This window comes from Pundamilia nyererei, unplaced genomic scaffold (assembly GCF_000239375.1).
Source record: "Pundamilia nyererei isolate P.nyererei 1_Seehausen unplaced genomic scaffold, PunNye1.0 scaffold00190, whole genome shotgun sequence".
In the NCBI taxonomy this organism is placed as follows: Eukaryota; Metazoa; Chordata; class Actinopteri; order Cichliformes; family Cichlidae; genus Pundamilia; species Pundamilia nyererei.
This window is the reverse complement of record NW_005187591.1, coordinates 1083885-1107788: the sequence shown is the minus strand read 5'-3', so window position 1 is coordinate 1107788 and position 23904 is coordinate 1083885. Positions and strand designations below refer to the sequence as shown.

Genomic DNA, 23904 nt, shown 5'->3' with positions numbered 1-23904 from the left:
CATTTGAATGCATGTGGAAAACTGAGACTATTCAATCACAAACAGTATAAGGAGCTTGGAAAGAAAAGCGTCTGGACTTCTTTAAGTTTCCTTGAAGACGTTTCACCTCTCATCCGAGGAGCTTCTTCAGTTGGAGAAGTTCAGGTGGAGAGTCCCAGATTTTAAGCCCTATGGGAATGTCCCCATTGGGGACACAAACACTACTTAAGGAGGAGGCTGGAGGGGATGGATTGGGTGACAAAACATTGAACTTCAAAGCAGGAGACCTCAGTTGGCCCTATACTCATAACTGTAGAAACAAAGCACAGCTGCTTCTCTCATTTTTTTTCCTCCTAAGATCTTGTGTCCTCATTTGGGAACATAACATCTGATACTTCATTCTGTTCACTAAGGACCTGTTGCATGCCTAAAAAGTGCTCAGTCTCAGCACATTAAAGTATTTTTAACATGTCAGAGTTTGAGGGGTTTGTTTTTTTGGCTCTGAGCGTTGCTGATGTTACAAACCGTCAAGAAATAAATACAGAAGGTTCTGTTGAGTCACTTTTCTTTAATAAACATTATTTACATAGACTCTACAATATAATGTGTATGCATACAAACTGAAGGTGCAGATGTCTGCATATGCATTGTGCACCCATTCAGTGCAGTACACCTCCACATTTGATTGTCTTAGTCTGAAGAGAAACGAGGGAAGTAAATCATCAAAGTGAGACATCAAGAACCAGAAGCATCAAACAGATGGAGAGGGAGGTGAATAATCAAAATATAAGCTTAAAACGACACAAAGAAGCAGCTGTGTGTTTTAAGAGTTCTTCTGCCCCCTGGTGGCAGCAAAGAAAAGCAAGCGAAACCTTGTTAATAATACTGGATGATTTTATGGCTGTTCTTTGAGAGTTTGACTAAAATGGATTGAAACGGCCAAGAGAAATGTTTCCATAAGATCAGTAGGATACAAAAGATTTTATACGAACCGGACACAAAATATGACTGAGCCCCAAACACAGCCATCCACCTTCCTTGAGAGAAAGGCTGCATTTACCGTTTAATTTACACACAATAAATAGCCTACACACTTTCCATCGTTCCTCCCCCTCCTCCTCTTCTCCTCTCCAGACGTTTTCATTGGCCAGGGTGAGACGAGAGGAGGAGGAGAGACTGACGGACTGGCAGGAATTCCTCAGCGCTCCTCAAATTTCTTGAAATCTCGGCAATTCTGCTCGACTGCGTCCCGACAGATATCCGGACCAGCACCCCTTTTCCGAGCAGATTTCCCAAGCCGAATATAAAATGGTAATGTAGAGGACTAAAATGTGGCTTTTCCACAAGTTTGTCTTGACAATATGAATAGTATGAAAACGGATGGACACTGTCGCTGGCTCATTCTTTTCCCATAAAACCATACTTTCTCTCTCTTTTCCCCTCCTTTTTTTTGTCCAGATGTTCCGAAGTGTGGCTGTGCTCCTTCTGCTCTCCGTAGCTCTGTACAACGCGGAGGTAAGTTTGCTCTTTTCTTTTTCTTTTCTTCAAACAGTTGTCTTTGCGAGGCTTCATATTGGAATCAGCCGTTTTACGCCTGTACTGAACACTTTATAACCGCTAAAAAAAACAAAAAAAAACAAGGCAGCCAAACAACTGCTTTGTTGAGCTTCAACACATCTGGAAAACGAGAAGAAGAAAAAAAGTATTTTATTGGAGAAAACTTGGTGCCGTGGTGAAAATGGGCCATTTATAGTTGGGTTTTCAAGGCTGTATTGTGTCTATGTGATGTAGGCTGGGTTGTTTATCTTTCTAAGCGGAACCACACAATTACGGCAATCATGAGCGTCATTACAGACACATTCTGACTAGTTTGCTTTCTTCCACTTGGGGTATTGTTGTTAATGAGGTTGCACCCATGAGGCACTGGAAAAGTGAGCGCACATATTTCTTAAACCTTCACATTTTCCATCTTGTTTGCTGACCGCACAAAGAGAAGTCCTTCACCTATTCTCTGTTTTTGTTTTGCTGAGTTGTGATTTTTGAAGGTAACATCGCAACAAAAGCTGACATGTGCCATGAGAGGACGAGAGGAGTGACAGACAGCTGTGAAGGAGAATGGGTGGGCTTGTGTTTAGCTTTCACAAATCTCTGGGGGGATGACACTCTTCATCAATACTGGAGGGTGTTTTGGTGCCAACTGGCAGCTGCTCTAATGGCATAATGTTTGTTTTGGTGGTTGGTCGGGGAGCATGTGTGTTTGTCTGCAGGGCGGTGAGTGCCTTAAGAGCTGTGAGAATGCTCACCTCATGGGTATCACACTGCAGTGCTAAGTAGTCTCCTCTCTAGGTAAACACCAGGATGTGCTGTTAGTAGGTGGCCCGATTGCACACAAGAATGATTAACTGAAACAGCGTGCAATTATTAAAGTTTAAGCATCTCACAGGGGTGACAGATGCATGGGCTCGTATATGTCAGTGGGTTTGAAGAATGAGTGAAGCTTACTGTCTGGGGTGGATGCTCAGTAAGCCTAAATATGATTAAAAGTAAACCTAGCAGTCAGTTAGCTGAGCTGAAGACTGGCAAGTTTCCTGTTCTGAGATGTCTGTTGTGATTGTGCAAGAATAACAAATTTATAGTTATGGAAACAGCTATCAAGATATCCAAGAGTAAAAAAAAAGAAAAAAGAAAGCAAACTACAAGAATGTCTTTGTGATCCAGCACATGGTCTCTTGTAAAAAATGGTTCTTTTTCCTTTGTTTCTAGCTTTTGTGGCAATCTATGCCAACCAGCTGCTCATTGTACCTCCCTAATTATTATGCAGACCTGAAAGCAGGATGGATGTTCTCATATAACTTGGCAAAAAGTCATTTGTTCTATGTCCCAAATTATTCCTCGAAGAACGAGCAAGCACACACATGCCAGGTGGCACTTGATGATGGCCTGGACCCTCAGTGGACGCAGCTGTTGAACACCTGGCTTTGTGCTGACTCCTCTGTTGACCGGCACAACAAAAACAGGAGGATGATATAAACACGGTAATAACTGTAGCCTAATTAGAGGGATTTTTCAGCAGGTTAGAGCAATGCCATATGTGAAAGATAAATCAATTATCTGTGGCCGAGCCTGTCTTTATGGCTTAATGCAGATGGCCATTAGTGTCGGAACTGCAACACTGCTCATAGACTGATGTGCCAGCTACCCCGGCTGACCTTCCCCTGCTCTTCCTATCTTTACCCGCTGGCTGTTAAATGTGGGATTGTGTGCCTCCTAATTGAATCTATGGTCGTGATCTGTGAGGTATGTCCTAGATGGGATAGAACAAACGGCAGTTGTTGTTGGGTGGACCCACAAAGTAATGGGCACCCATTAAAAAAAGAGGCATCTGTTCTCCAAAGGTAATTATCTTGATAATATATGGCCTGTTGACAGGCTGTGAGAAGGGCCTGAACTGGCATACCAGCGTGCTGTCTAACGAAGGTCAACAAGTTGCAGCAAAGAGGTGAATCTGAGCCTATATCTATTTAGCTTGTGTATCAACGATGGGATGCATGTTAAATTGACTGTATACACATCACTAAAAAAGCTGGAAAGATCACTGAAAAGAGGATCGATTGTGTTTTTATTTGCTGCCACGAGTTTAGGCTATTAAAATGTGGAAACGAACTCCTGATCTATTAAGAAGTCGAATGCGTGCGTGCTTCTTGAGGTGAGAATTTGCTGCGTTTGAAGATAAGCTGCTCAGAAATGCAGTGTGACAGGGTGGCCGGGGTCGAGACTCAAAACTCTGTTTGTGTGTGTGCCCGCGGGCTGGAAAGCAGATATGCATCTTGGGAAAAAAAACCTTGATGTCTTACTCAAACACACCGGGAGCTTGATATGCAAACGAGGTCGGATGCAGGCATAGTGAAAGTCGTAAGACTTTGCGGCCTCGGGGGACATGTGTGCGCACAGCCGCATATAAACAGAGGGAGGAGAGTGTTTATATTTCCGCTGTTATGGCATGCAGTGTTATTGTGTTATTGTGCATCATCCACGGTGAATGACACATTGGTTAATTTAGTTTATGGCGCTCTGGCATCAACAGGCAGCCAGACTAGTTCGCCAGGACAACATTTCACGTAACAAAGAAAACATGAAAAAATGAAGGAGTTGGATCCCTTTTTCTTTCTGGCCCTGAGTTTGTTGCACCCTGATTGAGCTAAATGCTTTCGGGCAACCCGCCATGTTGCCATGTTGATGCTTGTTCTTTCCCATACAAGGTGGGCTAAAAATATCTGCCCAGGTGGAGAGAACATAAGCATGAGGGGACGCCGTGTCCTCTGTCCGTACGAGCCTGCTCTAATTACTGTAGCTCGACATTCAGTCATGGATCCCGTGCAGAGATTGTTCAGGGCGGTGAGATAGTGATGTAAAACAGGAAGGAGATGTCATGCAATTACAGCAGGCAGACTGGGAGTGAGGTAAGACTTGGCTGTGTGGTGTAGGGGTAGAGAAAGAAGAGGTGTGTTACGTTTCACGTCCCTGCAGTGTGTTCTCCTCTCTCTTGGCTTTGCTTGAAAGGAGTCCTCATTTAGCTTAGCAGCTGTACTGGTGTCTTATCATTACCGGTACTCTGCACTCACACATAAATTAACACAGGCACCCACGCAAATCACAAAGACTGGCACCAAAGGGTTCTCTGAGCATTTTGTAAAGAATGAGGTAATGCATCATTTTCAATCATAAAAATTAAAAAGCAAAAGTAGGTAATTTACTGATGACTGACTGTTTGTTGCTTTTCTGCCCACTTTAAGCTCTTGGAAAATGTAATGAACATCACTGTGAGCTTGACATCTTAAAAAACAAAACTTCTACAAATATTTACTTCCAGCAGAGATTATTCTGTGTCCAGTGACCCGTCAAAGAGAGATCACGCCCTGTATATGCAATGCAGTTTTTTTCTGTTGAACAGGCTTAACTGTAGGAGGAATGATCAACAGGCGAACACTGCTGTTTTCCAACACTGAGCAAAAAACATAGAGGCTAAAGTGGCTGTTTTGAGCTTTTGTAACTCTTCCATTTTCTTGTGATCTATGTGATAAGAGAGCACTCTATAATGTAGCATACCTCTCTTATCACATGCAGAAACCTTGCTCAAGGGCCTGCAAAGGGTGATTGTGCGCACAACCATGATTGATCCACATACAGCCTGTTTGCTACAGAAATCTGTCAATTTTCCTGTTATTCAGTATATTACACCCTAACATAAAAAAATGATGGTTAAAAATATAGAGTTTTTTTTTTTCCTTTGGGGCAAAACAACTTTGATGGAGCTTGTTTTTCTCTGGTGGTGGTATTGTACCACCACCGGTGCTGAATAAAAGCATTTCATTGATTTGAGTCACTGTACTATGAGTGTGTTGGTGCTGTTTGCTACACCAGGGTGTGTTGCATGCTTTAGGACAGCGGTCCCCGACCTTTTTTGGACCAGTTTATGTCTGACAATATACTGGCCTTTAAGGTGTCGCGGATAAATACAACAAAATAAAACCAGTACCGCTACCATAAAAAGATGTATTCATAACACATGGGAAAAGACCCAGGGAAATCAAGTTAACAATAAAAACGCTTAAAAAAAATAACAATAAAAACCCTGAAAACCATACATTTCATACACGAGCCTCAACTCTCGGTACCAAACAACTCGGGGGCTGGGGACCACTGCTTTAGGACATAACAGTTTTCCCTTTACAACACATCCTACTTCTCTAAAGAGTCAGCTGAGAAAGTAATCTGCAGGATGAACAATTGTAATAAAATAAGTAGTTTAAGCTGGATTTGATGTAGCTCAGCAGAGGTCAAAAAACGTATCAACCGCAGCTCTTCAAGCGATCAAAAATGTGGTTAATATGTGTGGAAGGAAGCCACTTCTTTGTAAAAAAAAATCCCTTTAATTAGCACCCTTTCAGTCTTCTTCAAGGCATGAACAGGTAGCAAGTGAAAGCTGAAGTACAAAAGGTTAAAAGAACATCCCATGATTAGCCTCACTGCAGTATACTGTGAAGCTCGCTAATTAAAAAGATTTTTGAATAGATTGGAGTGCGCAGATGACTGTTTCATTCAGTTTGATCATTTATAGCTCAAATACCTCAGCCGTGACTGATACATAGTGAGAGGCTCTTTTCTCCGTCTATTTTAGTACGAATGAGACACGATACAAAGCAGGGGGATGACTTTGATTGTCAAACCCAAAGGAAAAGAAAAAGTACTAAAAATCTGTAATTTAAAATGTCATGAGGAATTTCAAGAACCATGAAAAAGTGTGACTTGCAAGTTCTTAGATTACAACAATGCTAAATTTCATTACTGTTTAATCTGCCAATTAAGTTCTCTGAGCCCAGGTGATTGCTTGGTCTATATAGCACATGATCCAAAATACAACGATGGTCTGCAGAAAAAAGATCTTGTGACTGTGGAGGCCATTAGAGAACAGTGATCTCATTGTTAAGTTCAGGAGATGTGTTTGAGATGATCTGAGGTTTGTGACATAGTGTGTTATCCTGCTGGACATTGTCAGCACCAGTACTCAGGTAGGCTGAAGCCAAGAAACTTTCCCCTCAACACCAGTGCACCACCACCACTAGCCTGAACCGGTATCAAGACATTTTTACCAACAGAACTGCTGCTCACTGGAGATTTTCTGTTTTCAGACCATTCTCTCTAAACCCTAGAGATGGTTGTGCTGGAAAATCCCAGAAGTTTGACAGTTTTTGAAATCCCGAGACCAGTCTGGGTCACTTAAGTCACCGTTCTCCTCCATTCTAATAATTAGTTGTAGCTTCCGCAGCTTGTCTTGACCACGTCTACCTGCCTAAATATGTCAGTTTGCTTCCATATGATTGGCTGAATGAATATCTGTGCTAACAAGGAACACGTGAACACTAGGGGTGCACTAATATAGATACTCACATATCTATATTATTGCTAATATATATTGTAATATATCTATATCACTAAAGCACTTCTGGATGGATGCAAACTGCATTTCGTTGCCCTGTACCTGTGCATGTGCAATGACAATAAAGTTGAATTCTATTCTATTCTATTCTATATATTTTAACTCAAACGTACAGTTTTTAAATTTAATGTTGCTGAAACAACACAGGGATAAAATAATAATTCTATCTGATTGAGGAATCACTCATCTTTGGAAAAGAGAGTTTATTACAGAGAAATGGCTCTTTCCAAAATAAAAGCTATACTATACGCTTCTTCTGGGCTATATTCTCAGCAGCATATTGGTAAATGGCCTGCATTTGTATAGCGCTTTACTCAGTCCTTAAGGACCCCAAAGCGCTTCACACTACATTCAGTCATTCACCCATTCACACACACATTCACACACTGGTGATGGCAAGCTACATTGTAGGTACAGCTGCCCTGGGGCGCACTGACAGATATTAAACATATCAGGTCCCCATAAGGAGAATCATGTGCTAACGGCTGTCTAAATGACTCGGGTAAAGTTTGTAGCATGCGTGCTTGTTGTTTTTGTCTGCTTCCACTTGTCTTTGCACTAGGATGATGTCGGCGTAAATGTGCAGTCATATTCGTTGTGTTCCCACTAGTGCTGTCAGTGTTAATCTGAAATGACATTAACACCACAACACGGCAAATCTCCGTTAACGAGCTACCGCGGATCGCCCCGTGCGTGGGGCTGGACGACGTCAACACGTTAACGAGCTAACTGCGCTAATGCAGTAGTTCCCACCCACGTAATTGAGCATTGCGTGGCACATCCGACATACTGTTTTACTTTTGTCCATGATGCCCTTACCATCAGGGTCATACTTCACATGAAGATCAAAATAGTTCCAAAGGCCAGATCTGAATGAGGGTGGGGGAGGTTCAATTTGCCATGTTGCAAGGAGCTTAGCTTCTGTCTTGCTAGCTTGTGCTGCGCTCAGTGGATCTGCGCTCGACAGTGCAGCCTAGGCGGAGTAGTCGAACGCAGATCCACTGAGCTCTCAACACAGACAGCATCGTCAGAAGAAAAGTTGATAAAATAAATTAAAAATTTTGTATTGTTCGATACATATGCTACCGAACCGAAAGCACTGTATCGAACGGTTCAATATCGATACGAGTATCGTTGCACCCCTAGTGAACACATGCGCCTGATACAGTGGCCACAGTGCCTTAATGAAACAGTTGACTTACTTTCTGTGAATCAGATAACATTTTGATTGTTTCTTTTCTCGCTGTATCCTGACATACTTTGAAAGGTTTTGATTAAAAGGAAGGCAAAATACAGTTGTTTAAATATAATGAAGGTCTGATCTCACAACAGGTTTGAAATGTCTACACACACTAAATACATCTTGCAGTCTCTAATTGGACTTTCCCTTGTACAAAAGCGTTCGACATTAGCCCCTACACTGGCCTCAAAGAGGGAGCAGAGAGGAGGGCAGGGAGTCTCCTCATTCCCCTAGCCTTAGTGTGAGCCTGCATTGGCCCACCCTCCCCATCCCCCTCACTTGCCCTTCCTCGTGGTGGAAAAATGCAGAGAACAGAGGGGGGTGGGGGGTGGTTCAGAGGGGAAAGAAAGGTGACAAAGTGAGCAAAGAGAGAAAGTTTAAAAGGATAAGGGGAAATGAGCAAGATTATCTGTAAAGAGTCAAAGAAAGGGATTAAAAAATTAAAGGCAAAATAGATGAGAAATTATTGAAAATGATGATAAGAAAGAAAACTTGACTAGAGGTTAAGATAAAGCAGGTAGTGAGGACAGGGGACGTTTTTGTCCGAGCAGAGTGACAGCGGGGTGAACAGGGGAGGGCGGGCCTGGGGCGGTGCTGCGTTCACAGCATTTTGTGTTCTCTGGTGATGTTTTAACTGCTAGCAGATGTTGCTCTGCCCAGACGGTGACTTATTTCCTGCTTTTCTTTAGTCTTGTACTTCTTGTTTTCTCCATTTTCTCACTCTCTCTGTTTCTCTGCTACACTTATCTTACCGTGTATTTCTGTTATCTCCCTCTTCTATTTCTTCTTTTTTCCCCCATGTCTCTTTTCAGTTTAGTTGCTGCATTTCAGCTTTTGAACAATGGGGCTGCTGGGTGTAAAATAACAGGCTGCAGACTGGGGTGACATCATCCCATCCATTGGTGCATTCCTTTTACACTGAATAAGAAACAGGGACGAGAATAACAGGCAGAACTCTGTAAACTGGTCGTTACTCTGAGCCCTTTTGTTTCTGAAGATTTAATCTCGGACCTGGTCCCTCAGAGAACATTTGAGACCACCCCTAGTGCTCTTATAAACCGCTCAAATTAGTTCTTCTTTGGCCTCATTATTTCAAGGACACATACTGCTCTCAACTGCTGGCGATCACTTGTCATGTAATCCATGAAATACTAAGCAGATATTTGAGCCAAAAGGAAGCATGGCAGTCGATCGTGTCTTTTTGATGGGCTGACTGCCTGTTTCTGAGTGGAGGCTTTACTGTACATCTGATCTCACGAGGCTGTCAAGTACAGAAGAAATGAGACTGAAACTGATTTGATATAAATGAAGACACAGATTCACAGAGGGGGGGAAAGGCAACAGAGTCTGAGAATGGAGCAATGTGAATTATTGAAGGCAAAAGAGACAGCTTTCTGTAATGACTCAAAACCAAAAAAAAATTATATTTCTTCCCATCATCTCGTTAAAATTCCTTAAGGGAGTAAACTGGATCGCAGTTAGCTTGCAGTGTATCGGGTAAGTGGTTTTCTTCTTTGGCTGCCCTCCACTTCTCTTCTGATTAGAAGTTAAGGGGAAACAAGTTGCTCAATTTTGAGCCCTCCCTGTTCTGTCTGCTCCTGGCATGGACTCATGTCTGATGGAGCTGAAGAGTGTTAGACAATCTAGCGCTGGAGGGACACCATGGGGAAAACGCTGGAGAGGGGAAGAGCAGGGCCACCTTTATGACCCAAATACTGAGGAGATTTTGGCTCAAGGCAAACTGGGTCGGGTTCCAGCTGAGGCACTACATGGCTCGGGAATGAACCCCTCTTACCTTCTCATTCTCCTGATTATGTCTCTTGTCTACATTACCTGCCTTTCAGTCTTGTGTTTCTTTCATTTTTCACCTCATTGTTACATAGAATCTCTTGTAAAACACTCGGTTGCATTTAGAGGTAATGGGGGGGGGGGCGTCCATGCATTTGTCTGTCCATCTGTCATGCTGACTGTCTCTATCTGTCACTGTTATTGCCTCGCTCGAAGTAAAATCACGTTTTAGTGCACATCTCCTCCACGTCAGCATTTGTTTAAATAGACTTATGCACCTCCTTGGAGGGAGTTATATGAAAGGAGAAACCACTGTCTCTGAAGCACTTCTGAAGCTGCAGTCAACAGCCTAGCTTTTTGTAGCTTAGGCCTCAGATTCTGACCCCCAGCAATCTCCAGTCACTAGGCAAGAATGTGCATTCCTGACTGTCGCTGGGTGAAATAGGTCACAAAGACGGTGCTGCATTAAAAAGATCCCTGTGATTGCTTTGGTCACTAGCAGATTACTTTGAAGGAAAGACAGACAGCTGGAAACGGAGAATGTTCACCTTCAACATTCGCACTGCAGCCAACACATTTCGAACAGCACAATTTTAACTTTGTGTACATTTTGGATTACACTTGTCATATTTTCACTCCTGCTCGGCAAGCAGTTGGTGAGTGCTGGCAGACAAGTGACTGTATTCCATGTAGACTAAGGGCGATTGCAATGTTTTGACTGCCAGAAACCTCCAGTTGGTCTGGGAATAGATATTATTATCTAGTGGCCAGAGGACGCTAATTGTTCTGTAGGCCTGTGTGACTGGTACTAGCCTCGCTCTTCTCAGTTTCTCAAAAAAAAATATACCTTTTCCTCTAAAGTGTAGAACTTTTCCTTCACTCCTATATTCAAATGTAAGACTTTTTATATAACCTTTCTCAACCAACTCTGTGCAAGGACGTGACATGTTTTTGAAAAAGCTAATTTTTTTAATCAAATGAAAATAATTTACTTGTTATTTTTCTCATTTCAGTAGTCTTTCTTTTTTTTGCTTGTGATAGTTTTCATTTTTCTTCAAATTTGCCAGTTTGTTATGTAAATATGGAGAAATAGATGCTTTTTATAAGCAGTAAATTGAACAGACAACTGTGTGCATACTTAGATTAGATTTCAATATCACTGTAAATATTTCCTCTGCTTCCTCACAAACCGAAGCCTTATTGGTGTCTCAGTACGACAGCAGCATGTGTAACAGTGTGCTGCAGTTCCTTCATTGTTATTCAGCATTTCAATATTTCAAGTGGCCCAGCCTGCATCATTTACAGTGCGGTGTCTCTTACACCCGTGCATTAAATCCAAACTTCTTGAAAAGCCTTTTCGAGCCTTTCACATTCAGATATCGATGAAACTCTATGTGTCATACAGATGTTGAAGCAGCTCAAGCTGATCTACCCTGTACCTTTTTATAATGCAGTACGAATGAACAGCACCAGAAAGTACAGCCTACACAGTGAAAGTAGCGCTGAATCAACACCTCTCGAACACAGCAGACAGGCAAAAGAAGCTCTATGTGAAAACAGTCGAACTGCAGACTCGTTGTATTGGATTCTATTGAATTAGATTTATTGTGTCCAAAACTAATCCAATCAAACAGATGAAACTAATCTTTTAGTATTATTAGAAATGCCACACTCTGTATTTATTGCACTTACTGCCTTTTTGCAGTTGCTTCCATTATTCTCTTCACTGTTGTAGGCATATCTATGGCAGGGACTTCAGTGCAATCTCTAGGTTAATGTTTTCTATGCTAATAAGGGGCAGGGTGCAATATGGGAAGTGCTCACGGTGGCTGTAAATGACATCAACAGTAGAGAGGCATTGATCGGCTTGTTCGATTAGTGGAACATCTCCAAGATATTTGAAGGTACACACACTGAGCATGCAAATACAGACAAATATGCTGCTGCTTGTACTGTTTTGAGTCTTTGAGGACACAGAGATAAGAAAGGCGTGCAAAGGCAGAGCAGATGTTCTGATGCTTTTTATGTGTTGTGCAAGGTGCCTTTAGGTGCCTTTAGTTAGTGTGCCTTTTCACTGTTGTCTTCATTGGATAAAAGATAAAAGGGCATTTTGTTCTCTAAAGCAAGGATGTGTTCCACTTTAACTCAAGTCCGCCTCATCAACGAGCCATATAACATGCTCGTATGCCCCCCTCCTCTTCTTCACTACCCACCTCTTTCTTAATATTCAGACTGTCCTCACAACTTTCTCCTTTTATTCAGACTCTTACTATTCTCTTATTTTCGTCCTCTGATTTCCATCTAGCTCTTCAAGGCTGGCCTTCGTTCACAGACACGTGTCTTGCATCTGTAAAAGGGCATGGTGCTAGAGATGAGATGACAAGAGAAAGAACTAAAGAATAGCAGAAATGAAAGCAAGACTTGAAATGAGAGTTGCCACGCTGATATAAAAAGATGGAAATGATGCAAAGAGTTTTTGGAGAAAAAAAAAAGTCTTTTAGAAACCTTTAAGTCGTTTCAGCCTCGTGACTAAAACACTGAAATAGAAAACATGTGAAACGCGGGGCAAGAGATTAGTGTCGTGAGCTGTGAAATGTGTCCGTATTGACTGTAATGAGCTTAGGGAAGCTCTTTGTATGAAGGACTCTGGTATGATTCACCAGTCTCTTATGAGAACACTGATTGGTTTTAAATGGGAAAGAAGGCAGTTGTTGTCAGTAAATTAAAAATAATAATTTATCTGGGACATGCATAATGGGTGTGTTTTTGTTTGTGCTGACTTTGTGGCATGTCTTATTTTATGTCTGCTCTGCTGGTGACTGTGTTAATGAGTGCCTTTTAGTTATGGTGAGGTTGATGCCAAGTCCCTACAATGTGTAAACAGAAAGTGATACCCACTTGAATAAAAACATTGATATCAATCTCAGCGTATGAACTTGGGACTACATAAAGATTCAAAGAGGGGAAACATGGGAAGCTCTTTACCAAATAAAGTAAAATAGTGATAACAACAATGATTAAAAAAAAACTTCTCATATTTTCAGGCTACTAACACTCAAGTAAATAAAATTAAGCTTTTATGCTTTTATGTTGTAACAGCATATAGAATAGCATGCAGAAATAATACTCCAAATAACTCCCTGTAGGAGTAAAGCTGACACCAATATTTGGGGATTTAAAAGTCTACTAATTTTTCTCCTCTTAGACGCATGAAATGTGACCATATGTCTCTGACATTTGCTATGTGTAGTTTTTATTTATCCCTCTGCATTGTCCATGCATGGTTTATGCACTGAGTTTGTGGCATCCCAAGAACACACGAAGAGACTATTTCATCTGTTATTTTCTTTTACAGTGCTGTATTTGCCCTGTTCATGATTTCTTATTTTATCGCATATTTGGCATACTTACATGTTTCAGATAATCAAAGAGATTTTAATATTTGACAAAGATAACCTAAGAAGATACAAGATACCATTTTTAAATGATGATTTACTTTATTAAGGGGAGAAAAAAAGGTTATCTGGCCCTGTGTGAAAGAAATGTAAATGCTCCATAAACCTAATAACTGGTTGTGCCACCGCTGGCAGCAAAAACTCAAAAAAAAATTTGTAGTGGCCTAGTCAGCGTTGGGACTGGAATTAGACTTGAATCCGTTTTCGAGCATGAATTATCTGTTTAAAACAGATCTGCAGAGAAGAGTGGACCAAAGTTTTCCACAGTGATGTGAAAGACTCATTGCCAGTTATCACAAACACTTGATTGCAGTTTTTGCTGTGAAGGGTGGCACAACCTGTTATTAGGTTTAAGAGACTATTACTTTTTCACATAGGGTCAGGTAGGTTTGGTTTCCCTTCATAAATGAAATCATCATTTCAAAAACTGCACTTTGTACTGTATATTTGTACTTTGGTTATCTTTGTCTAATGAAAAAAATGGTGTGATGATCTGCAATATGTAAGAGTGACAAACATGAAAAAAGAACTCAGGAAGGGAGAAATGCTTATTTCACAGCACTGTATGTCCAAAGAGCCCTGCTGAGATCTCATTTTGAGGCTTTCTTCCATCTGGCTTACTTGACTGACACTTCTGTAATCAAAAGAAGCCAGTATATGTTCTCACTATGGCAACAAAGCTCATGAATCAGCTGCAAAAAAAGGGACCTTCTACCTCTGTATTCATTAGCTAAATGTCAGATATTCTCAGCTGGTTCTGCTAGGAGGGAGATGGACAGACAGAACTCCGTGTTTGTACCAGATTCATCTTAAGGAGCCCATCTATTATTCATGTTCTCAGAGGAGGTTTCTGCAGGTTTCAACAGGCCTCTTGCCCATCTGTGTCTGAGAAACTGAATTGTCCAACATGTTCAAGGCCGGGGGGGGGGTTGCTTTGAAGATTTTTCCATGACCTCATCTTAGGATAGGAAGTGTGTGTATGTATATGTCTCTGAAGCATGCATAGAACCGAATTCCTCTCACCAGTTTTGAGTCAAAATTGCTACACTGTGATGATTGCATGTGACTGCTCCCCCACTGTCATCCCTTTAGCTCTGAAATCCATCCTGTTACATTTTATCATGAGAGCTCAAGAAGGTTCAGTAACAACATCCCACCTTCATTTTGACCTACATACCAGACCTTGCAGTCATACACAGAGAGACAAAGTTGGAAGCCAGCTCACGTGCAGGCACACAAAGAAGGCCAACTTCTGTCTCGCTGTTACAGGAAACAGCAGCTTAGGGAGCAGGAGTGGAGTCGGGGGGGAGAAAAGATTTTGCACTGCATGGGAATGGGCCTAAAGGAAAACACAGCTCAGACTCCAGATGTGGAAACACCCTGTACACACACGAGTACGCACACAAACAAATGCAAGCGCACACACAATGGCACACATACAAAAACAAACAGATGGGGAAAGGAGGCGGTAATGAGGGTCATAAACCAGCTCTTGGAGCACCACTTGGCGTCTTCTGATTGGTTGCTAGAGCTCATTTCTTGAGTCTGCTGGCAGTCCCTAAAATGAGCAAACACAAGATGTCAAGACGAGCAAATGAGACGGTGTGTGTGTCCATGAGTGTCAACGAGAGCGAATGAGACACGCTAAATGTGAGAGAAAAGGCTGTTTAACTGAAACAGATTTGCTGGAGACATTTGGATGAAAGAAAAAGAGTATTTTCGAGGAGGCAGCGTGGTCCAGCAGGAACTCATCCCACTTACATGTTTTCTGTATTCTGCCTTATTTCATGCCAACTTCTGGATCCAAGTCTAACTGTCACTGACAGGGCAACAATTCAGACAGCTCTGGAGACCTCATTAAAAGTGCAGATACTAACACACACATAAAAAAACAACAAAGATAAGCAATAAACCAGGACACATTTGTTTGAGCACGTAAATATTGCTTTTTTTGCTTATCATGTTGATGAGAAAGGAACAAATAAAATTGAAATGCAGTCAGTTGTTTGAGGATTCCTCAGAGTCTCCAATGAAACATTATGAACCACTATGTGCACAAAGCAACTGAGCTTATTTACCAAAATGATTTAAGTAATTCTTGGTATCTTGCTAAAAAAGATAGGAAACAGATACAAAAATCCTAGACTGAGTGCAGTGCAAGATCGGTGAGCTTTCATCTCGGATGCCATCAGGGGACAGACTCTTGTCAGTTAATTGGGCGAAACGATCTCTTTATCTGTGACATGAGTTTGGTTCCACATGGCTTATTGTGAAAGTTAAATATTTGTGTTTTGGATCCCGTTTGCAGATTCCTGTTTGACTTGATTGGCTATTCTGTTTGAAAAGCACAACAGCGCCACCCTGTGTTCAACCATCACAAACTTATTTTGCCTTACAGGAGGTGCAGACCAAGAGCAAAGTGTGTGCTAATGTGTTCTGCGGGGCCGGCAGGGAGTGCGCTGTCAATGAGAAGGGGGAGCCCAGCTGTCTGTGCATAGAGGTGAGTGTCGGGTCATTGCTTTTACGCAAGGAAGCAATATATGTCCAAATAATAGATTTGGATTACAAACTCCCCTTGGTTTCACTTCACATTCATTCCCTTTGCACTTTGTTTCTTTGCAGAGCTGTAAGCCCCACAAGAGGTCAGTATGTGGCAGCAATGGTAAGACCTACAGGAATCACTGTGAGCTCCACAGAGATGCTTGTCTGACTGGCCTGAAGATCCAAGTGGCACACGACGGAAACTGCAAGGGTACGGATAACAAATGTTGATAAAACAGTTCAAACCGGCATAATTATCACACAATCGTCCTTGGAAATGGAAATGGAAGTTGCATAATTTTCATGTTAGACATTGAAAATGTATTTTTCAAAAATTGTTAAATGATTTTTTGCTAAAAAATGTTTTTTTAACATCATCATCTTTCTTGCCTTGAATGGTTTTCAGGGTTTTTTCTTTCTTTTTTTTTAATTTTTACAATTTAAAAAATGTACACACAGAAACAACATTTTGATAGGATAGGACATAGCAAATCAGGTTTCTCATTCAACTGACCTATTAAGCACTGATTCAAGCACTGAGTGGTCCATCCATTGATTTTCTTGCACATATCTAATTCAGGGATGCTGGAGCATATCCCCACTGTAATATGGTGAAAGGTGGGGTACATCATGGACAGGCTGGCAGTCTATTGCAGCTAATGGATACTATTCAGCTCTGTTTTGTTTCAAAAACGAAATACTTGACTGTTTAGAGTGCAGTGGAAGCCAAGATAACACGAGAATGCTATAGAGATGAAAAGATGAAAACACAGTTTGGAACCTGTCATGACTGAATTACTAGAGAGGACCAGTACGCTGCTGTAGGTGCCGCAGGTTCTCTTGCTTGACCAACGATTATCTTCCACGCTTTTCAATCTAAGGCGATGGTTCTTGCCTGCTCGAGGTCAAGTCAAAGGGCCTTTAAATCATCCTGGATTTGTTTCATCCATGTCTTTTTTGGTGCATTTCGATGCACCCTCCAATCGGTGGGGCGGGTCAACCAGAGTAGGCCATGGGGGTAGCGGCTCTGGTCCATTTGACAAATGTGGCCAAACCAATGGAGTCGGCGGCGCTGGATTAGGTCGCCGATCGTCGGTTGGCTGCCGCAGCTGGTGAGGATGGTGTCATTCGAATGAGGGTTGCGAAGGGAAACGCCGAGAATGCATCTAAGGCAACGCATTTGGAAAACTTTGAGCTTGCTCAGGTCGTGTTTGAGCATTGTCCACGTCTCCGCGCCGTAAAGTAGAATGGGCAGGATCAGGGTTCGGTAAAGGCGGATCTTTGTCAATGAGATGTTCTTCTTCTTCCAAACGCACCAGCACAGGGAAGCGAACGCTGCCGCCTGCCCAATTCTGGAGCGTATCTCCAATGATGATGCCACTTTCGTCTCCTCCACGAGGGACCCCAGATATTTAAATTGTTGGACTTGTTTGATCTGCACACTGTCGAGGTGGACGATCGCTGGTGAGCCGTCGGTGGTCAGGACTTTGGTCTTCTCGGCGTTAATCTTGAGGCCGTACGGTTTGGAGTAGAGGATGTGAGTCGCCTCGGTGTCGTCTTCGGCAAAAATGGCGCTATCGTCAGCGAACATTAGATCGGTGATAAATTGATCGGTCGAGGCTTGGACTCCGCGGCGGCCCTTGAATGTTTTGCGCATTATCGCATCGATGACGATGTTGAACAACAGCGGTGACACCACATCGCTCTGCCGGACTGTCAGGTACAGAGTAGAAGCTTAAGTATAAGTGAATCCCTGAGATCTAGTGACAATGGGAGGCCTAAAAAGGCCAATTTGGCCCCTTTTCAGTAATGTCATTTAGCTCACCCGACTAATTGTGAAAGCACTGATAGTAAGCAATTAAACTGATTAGTATGTGATCTCTGAACTAGCATACATTCACTGAACTGATAATATGAGGTGACTGGGTTGACAGTCATACAATGTCCCCTTCCATGACACTGCACTATCATTTTTATCACACCTCTGCCCTGTACCCACCTCTTCATATATCTAGTATTAGTATCTTATCTGATCTCGAGTGAACTTTCACTTCCCTGCTGGTCCCTGCTGACATGAAGTTGTTTAGTTAACTGGACCTTAATCTGTGATATATAATCTAAAATGCTTTGGTCAAATTTGTCAACATAAGTAATGCAAATAATACATATAAATAAATAAATAAATAAGCAAAGCTAATTCTGAAACTAATTTCAGCTGAGGTTCAGTTCAGTTGAGGTTTATTTATATAGCCCCAAATCAAAAAAACAGCTTCCCCAAGGCACTTCATACTGTAAAGTAAAGAACCTACAATATTCTGGTGAGAGCCCAACAATAAGGAGATCCCTGAGGAAAAACTCCCTTTTAACAGGAAGAAACCTCCGCCAGAACCGAACTCAGAGAGGGGCAGCCATCTGCTGCAACCAGCTGGGGGATGAGGAGAAAGACAAAGACAAGAAAAGAAAAAGACAGCATAGGGAGGCAGAACAAAAACACAGATTAAAGCAGAGAGAAGACAAACATTTAGTGGCATACTGCAGTGGTGTATAAACACGTGAGGAGAGAAAAGAAGTACGGGGAGAAGAAGTGCTCAGTGTGTGTCATGAAGTCCAGCAGCAGTCTGAAAAGAAAAGAAATTACATTGATTTTCAGAAAGAAAATCAAACATAAAAATGAAATCACAAAGGAATAACAAAAATGTACAACTAGAAAGAAAGATACAAAGAAAGAAAACAAAATGCAGAACTTGAAGAAGGCTAGCCTGGACATTGATCGGTGACAGAAAGGTCAGCGAGGGAAAATCATTATGTCACAGCATGCTCTTTGCAGACCTTTGGCCAATTGTTCAATGACAGACATGTTTATCTCCAATAATGTTCTCCAGGTTTTGTATCAAATGTTGTTTCTTTCTCTCTTTTTTTTCAAATCACCTTTAGAAAAGAAAACAGAACAGGCTGCTGCCAGTCCAGGTAAGTTTATGTGTATGTGCGTGCATGCTCTTTTTGCTTATATAAACATCCATTCACCCATCCTTTTTCTTCCACTTATCCTTATCAAGTTTGCGGGTTATATAAACATATAAATTAATTTACAACTGAATGTATTTGTAATTTTTTCACTGGATATTGTACTGGCATATTAAGGTCTAGTCCATGGTTACATGGATGGGTTACAGTTTACTAACACACGTGCTATACAGTAGCAGACATTTATGGTCTAACTGAAAGAACATATTGAGCCTGAATACACCGATGCACAGTATACCAGGTGCACTGGGTTATTTATTCATGCTGCTGACTTCTGGAAATATCCCCTCTCCTGCAGTGGTTTGCTATGCTGCTGACCGCAACGAGTTAAGATCTCGTGTGATCCAGTGGCTGCAAACTGAGATTATCCCAGATGGCTGGTTTGTCAAGGGTTCCAACTTCTCTGACATCCTGCTCAAATACTTCAAGGTAGGCAGAATTAACCCTTTTCTGTTTTTATGCTCACCACTGCTCCAAAACCGGTGTTTTCACAGAATACCCCAGTTTATTTGTCCACGCGGGCCTCTTTCAGTCCGCCTGCTTTTTAAAGCTGCCTGGGACTGTGTCTAATTATTCATGTGACAGACCTTTCAAGCGAGTCAGCTGGTGGTGATAATTCAGTTTAATGAGGAACTTTGTTCTGCAGAGGAGGGCCCCTTCCTCTCCATGGTTTGACATGAATGCCATTATAGCAAAAGATGGGGGGTTTTGTGTTGGACGATTTAAAACTTTACTTATGCCCAAGATTTTCTTATTTCATCATCATATATGAAGCCCATGTACAGTAGTCAAACAGTAGTCAGCTTGGATGCTAAATCAGTTTGAACAACAACTAGTCATTTAAAAAAAATGAATAAATGAATAAAAATGTTAATGTAGCGCTACAGCCTACCCAGCCTGTGGATCAGAACCCCAAATGACTTCTTACAGAGTTCTTTGTGTTCAATCCTCATGCACATGAGTCTGTGTGTTTGCAGTCATATGACAGTGGTGATTCTCAGCTGGACTCCTCAGAGCTGCTCAAATTCATCCAGCACAACGAGTCAGTTGTGGAGTTGCAGTCCTATGCAGACCAGGAGAGCAACAACCTGCTCCGGTTAGTGTGTCTGCAAGTTTGCATGTTTACGAAAAAGTGTGGAAGTGGAAGAGGTGAGAGAGCCTTCACATATTTATTTTTCCAATGGTACTGCTTGTGCGTAGAAAATCTTATCTTTGTGCTGCAGCACTATTTTAAGACAAGTCATTGAACCTGATCTTGGCCAGAGCAAACATTATTGCAGGCCTCTTGTGGGAAACCATATTGGCAAAAACACCTGCACTCTGTGTAGAAAAAAAGAAAAGCAGCTATCAAAATGATTTTTACAGCATTTGCATTGGTTCTGTAATGGTCCACTGTTACTGTATGTAACAGCTAATATTTATTCTGTGTTTGTGTGCTTCTCGTTCCCCAGGAGCCTGTGTGTTGATGCCCTCATTGAGCTCTCCGATGAGAATGCCGACTGGAAGCTGAGCTTTGATGAGTTTCTTAACTGCCTGAAGCCTGGCTTCAATCCACCAGAGAAGAGTGAGCTTGGAGTGATACTTTGACATAATGTAGCACACCATTAGATCTACTATATAAATTGACCGAAGCACAGAAAGCTCAGTAGTGCAGCTGCTGTTTTCTTAGGATTTTGAGACTCAGCCCTTCAATCTGTTCAGTTGACTGGTGCTGATATATCTGGGATAAAGTTCGCAGGAAGAGGGGGCATTTCTCCAGCAGCCAATCTCTGCGGTTGACTTAACTCTGGAGCTACACCAGATTCAAGGACGCACACGTTTATTTGGTGAACTAACTGTTAGCTGTGTAAACTCTGGGTTTAGTCCACATGCAAAATTTCAAATGCAAATCAAGATTTTCATGCCTGGTTAAGGCATTTGATTTTTTTTCTCTTTTTACATAATAGTTTCTCCAGTTTACACACAAAGGTTTTATGGTTGGCGTTGGCTGTTTTGCTGAGTGTTTGTGACTAAGCAAAAGTAACCAAAAGAATGTGACACTGTGGTTATGCTGGTGGATGAATGATGCAGCATTTTAAAATGCTGGCAACTCGTAAAAGTCATAAAATTGGTACCAATGTAAAACTTTTATTGTTCTACTAGAGTCTTATCTGTGGCCTTATCTAGGTAGCGTGTTCTTTATCTTTGTGCAGAATGTGCCTTGGAGGATGAAACATATGAGGATGGAGCAGAGACCCAGGTGGAGTGCAATCGCTGCGTTTGTGCATGCGGCAACTGGGTCTGCACCGCCATGACGTGCACTGGTAAAAAAAACCCTGAAAATGGCATTTATCCCGTTTGTTTACACGCACACATTCCACTTAACCGTTGTGTAATCTGACCAGATAACCAGCCAGCTGTGGATGACTTAGCAGATGCTGGAGTGGAGATGACTGAGGAGGAGTGGAACCTCCGTGTGGCCGAGCTCAACAAGCACCAGGTGTGTATCTGTAAACTAAATCCCATCAAAAAAAGTACAGTATATCAGTCGAGTTAAAGACAAGATAAATCAAAAAATTATAAGTGTTTTCCCAACCTTAGAACCTAATATTTGATTTTCTCCCCACTTGGTTCTACTGCACTCCAAAGCTCATTCACTGTCCACTGCTTGTAGAATTGGTTATAAGGTCCACTAAATATAACCTTTATGAGCCAATAGCCTCGTGCCTGCTTTTATATTCCTTGATTACCTGTAGTTCCTTTCAAATCAAATTGCTCAATACAACCGACAGAGGAATAGGTCGCTGTAAATATTTGATGCGTTCCAACCTGGCAGAGCTCGGCGAGCCACAGTATCAGCAGCTTTATTGCTTCTGACAGAACAAGTGAAACAATAAATCCAAAGGAGAGCGATGTTTTCAAATTTAGAGCCATAAAATGATGTTGCTGATATGAAATGTAGGGCAGATGGCCTTAAAAAAAAAACCCCATCAATGCTTGAGTTTCTTTTACCTTTAACAGATTTATGTGTTGACATCTTCCTTTAACGTTTCTTGCTTATTTTGATTCACAGGCAGTGCATTAGGTTTAGTAGGAGTAGACTAATTGGCACATGTATTTAGAACAATCTGCAAAAGTACAAAATCTTTTGCAGATTGCTGTTTTTGTAACTTGTGCGTCTGCTTGTGTGCGTGAATGTAACCGTGATGTCCGCAAGGTAGCTCTAGGAATCTGGCTTGAGGCCATGACTGAGTCAGCAAAGCCGTGTACTCTGCACCCCAGAGGAATACTTGGTAGTGCCACTGTAAACAAATGTGGTTCATCGTGTGTACAAGTTTCGATAGGTGACACCAAATTCACCTTCAAACAAATGCAGTGCTGATATTAACGGGAAAGGCGTGCGATTTCCAGAAATACTGTTTCAGTCAGCATGTCAAATGAGACACTATAGCTCACGTTTCTTTTCCCTGTTTTAAACATAGGAGACAGTGGAGAAGATGAAGGCCAGCACAAAGGAGGCCTAAGTCGGGATGCAATGAAAGAAGAGGGTGCACGCCATCATCCTTCTTCCATACTTGATTTAACTCACTTTATTATGTTTCTCTGCTCTGTTAATTATTATCCTTTTTTTTTTTTTTTTACATTTTTAAGTGTTTGTGTTGATGTTTGTTAGTTTCAATCAAAGCGTATCAGTGGATTCCCTTGTGTTGAGTACTGTCATGTTTGATTGTATTACTGCACCCCTACTCTAGCCTCGGGGTTGCTTTTTGTTTTATGTTTTTTTTACTACAATCCTTATATTTTTGCAGTTATTACGAAAAGAAAACTGTCGAGTTATCACTGTTTTGGAATATGGAAGTCACTGTTTGAAAAGGTAGTGAGGTTGAGGGTTGTTTAAATATAGGCGCTGAGTACACAGAAAACTGACTGCTTGGCGCCTCGTACAACCTCTTGTCAGAATGTTGCATAACAAGGTAGAGCTACTAGTGCTTTTTAAAATTTTGTTGCCTGTAGAACTGCCACAGTAGGCCACTACCTGACCATTGCACTTCTCTTTCATTCTCTTTAGCTTTCTTAGGCTTTAGTTCAACCACAACCATGAATTTATTTGTATCTTACGGCTAAAATAATAACATTGCTGCCAAAAGAAAGTTTGCTTCTTTATACATTATGTTATTGGCTTGAGTTGGAGTTCATCTTGTTCCCATGTTATACTTAGTAAAGTCTCTCTGGTGCTTTTTTTCCTTTTTGTGAGGGATTAAACATTTCCCTCTATGTGTGTCTTACTTTTCCGAGACGTAGTGGTCCAGCTTTCGTTGAGACCTGATCTGAATATAGCATGGTGAAACCTGAAACCAAAGTCTAGATGAAGTGTTTGAATGATGTACAAAATTATCCAGGTAAGCCATTACTCTGGACCCAGCAACAACACTATACCTGTGCTTTCAATATCACTCTTAACAGAAGGACTAGCCTCACTGTCAGTGGAAGTAGCTTAGGCGCGTCGATAACCTGGTGCATATGAAATGTGTGCGTGTGTGTCTGTGTGCGTGTGTGCGATTTTCAATTATGACGCTGAGAGTAGCTCGGTTTGTTTATTGTGTTCATTTGTTGAAATCCTGCATCTGAATTGGGATGTCTAAACACCAGAAATCAGTGCCTTAGACCTGCAAACTTTACAGGTCGCTACCATTACCTGCACATAGGAATTTTTTTTTTTGCCATGTGGCATTTCAAGAACAAGTGTGCTTTGATGAAGATGGCATCAAACTAGTGCTTTGTGACTCTATTTCCTATGTGTGTGAAATTTGCATTACTACGTTGAAGCTGAATCTTTATATTTCACTAAAAGTGCAGAGACTAAGGAATATGTATGCCAATAAAGCCCATTCACCACAACA

At 41.6% G+C, this 23904-nt stretch overlaps 1 protein-coding gene across 1 annotated transcript; it reads left to right on the top strand.

Annotated features, from left to right (window-relative positions):
• The first annotated feature begins 1129 nt into the window (after positions 1 to 1129).
• Positions 1130 to 23904, top strand: fstl1b (follistatin-like 1b). Its single transcript, XM_005747201.1, has 11 exons — positions 1130 to 1290; positions 1438 to 1494; positions 15858 to 15959; positions 16082 to 16211; positions 18935 to 18967; positions 19323 to 19453; positions 20002 to 20120; positions 20476 to 20588; positions 21217 to 21327; positions 21409 to 21503; positions 22486 to 23904. Exons 1-11 carry the CDS (start codon positions 1288 to 1290, stop codon positions 22525 to 22527), a joined length of 936 nt encoding a protein of 311 aa, XP_005747258.1. The 5' UTR covers positions 1130 to 1287; the 3' UTR covers positions 22528 to 23904.

Excerpts from the sequence above, each read along its gene's own strand:
- fstl1b (XM_005747201.1), top strand. Across the intron at positions 20,589-21,216 it reads CTTCAATCCACCAGAGAAGA|AATGTGCCTTGGAGGATGAA; the intron begins GTGAGCTTGGAG and ends ATCTTTGTGCAG. Across the intron at positions 21,328-21,408 it reads CACCGCCATGACGTGCACTG|ATAACCAGCCAGCTGTGGAT; the intron begins GTAAAAAAAACC and ends TAATCTGACCAG.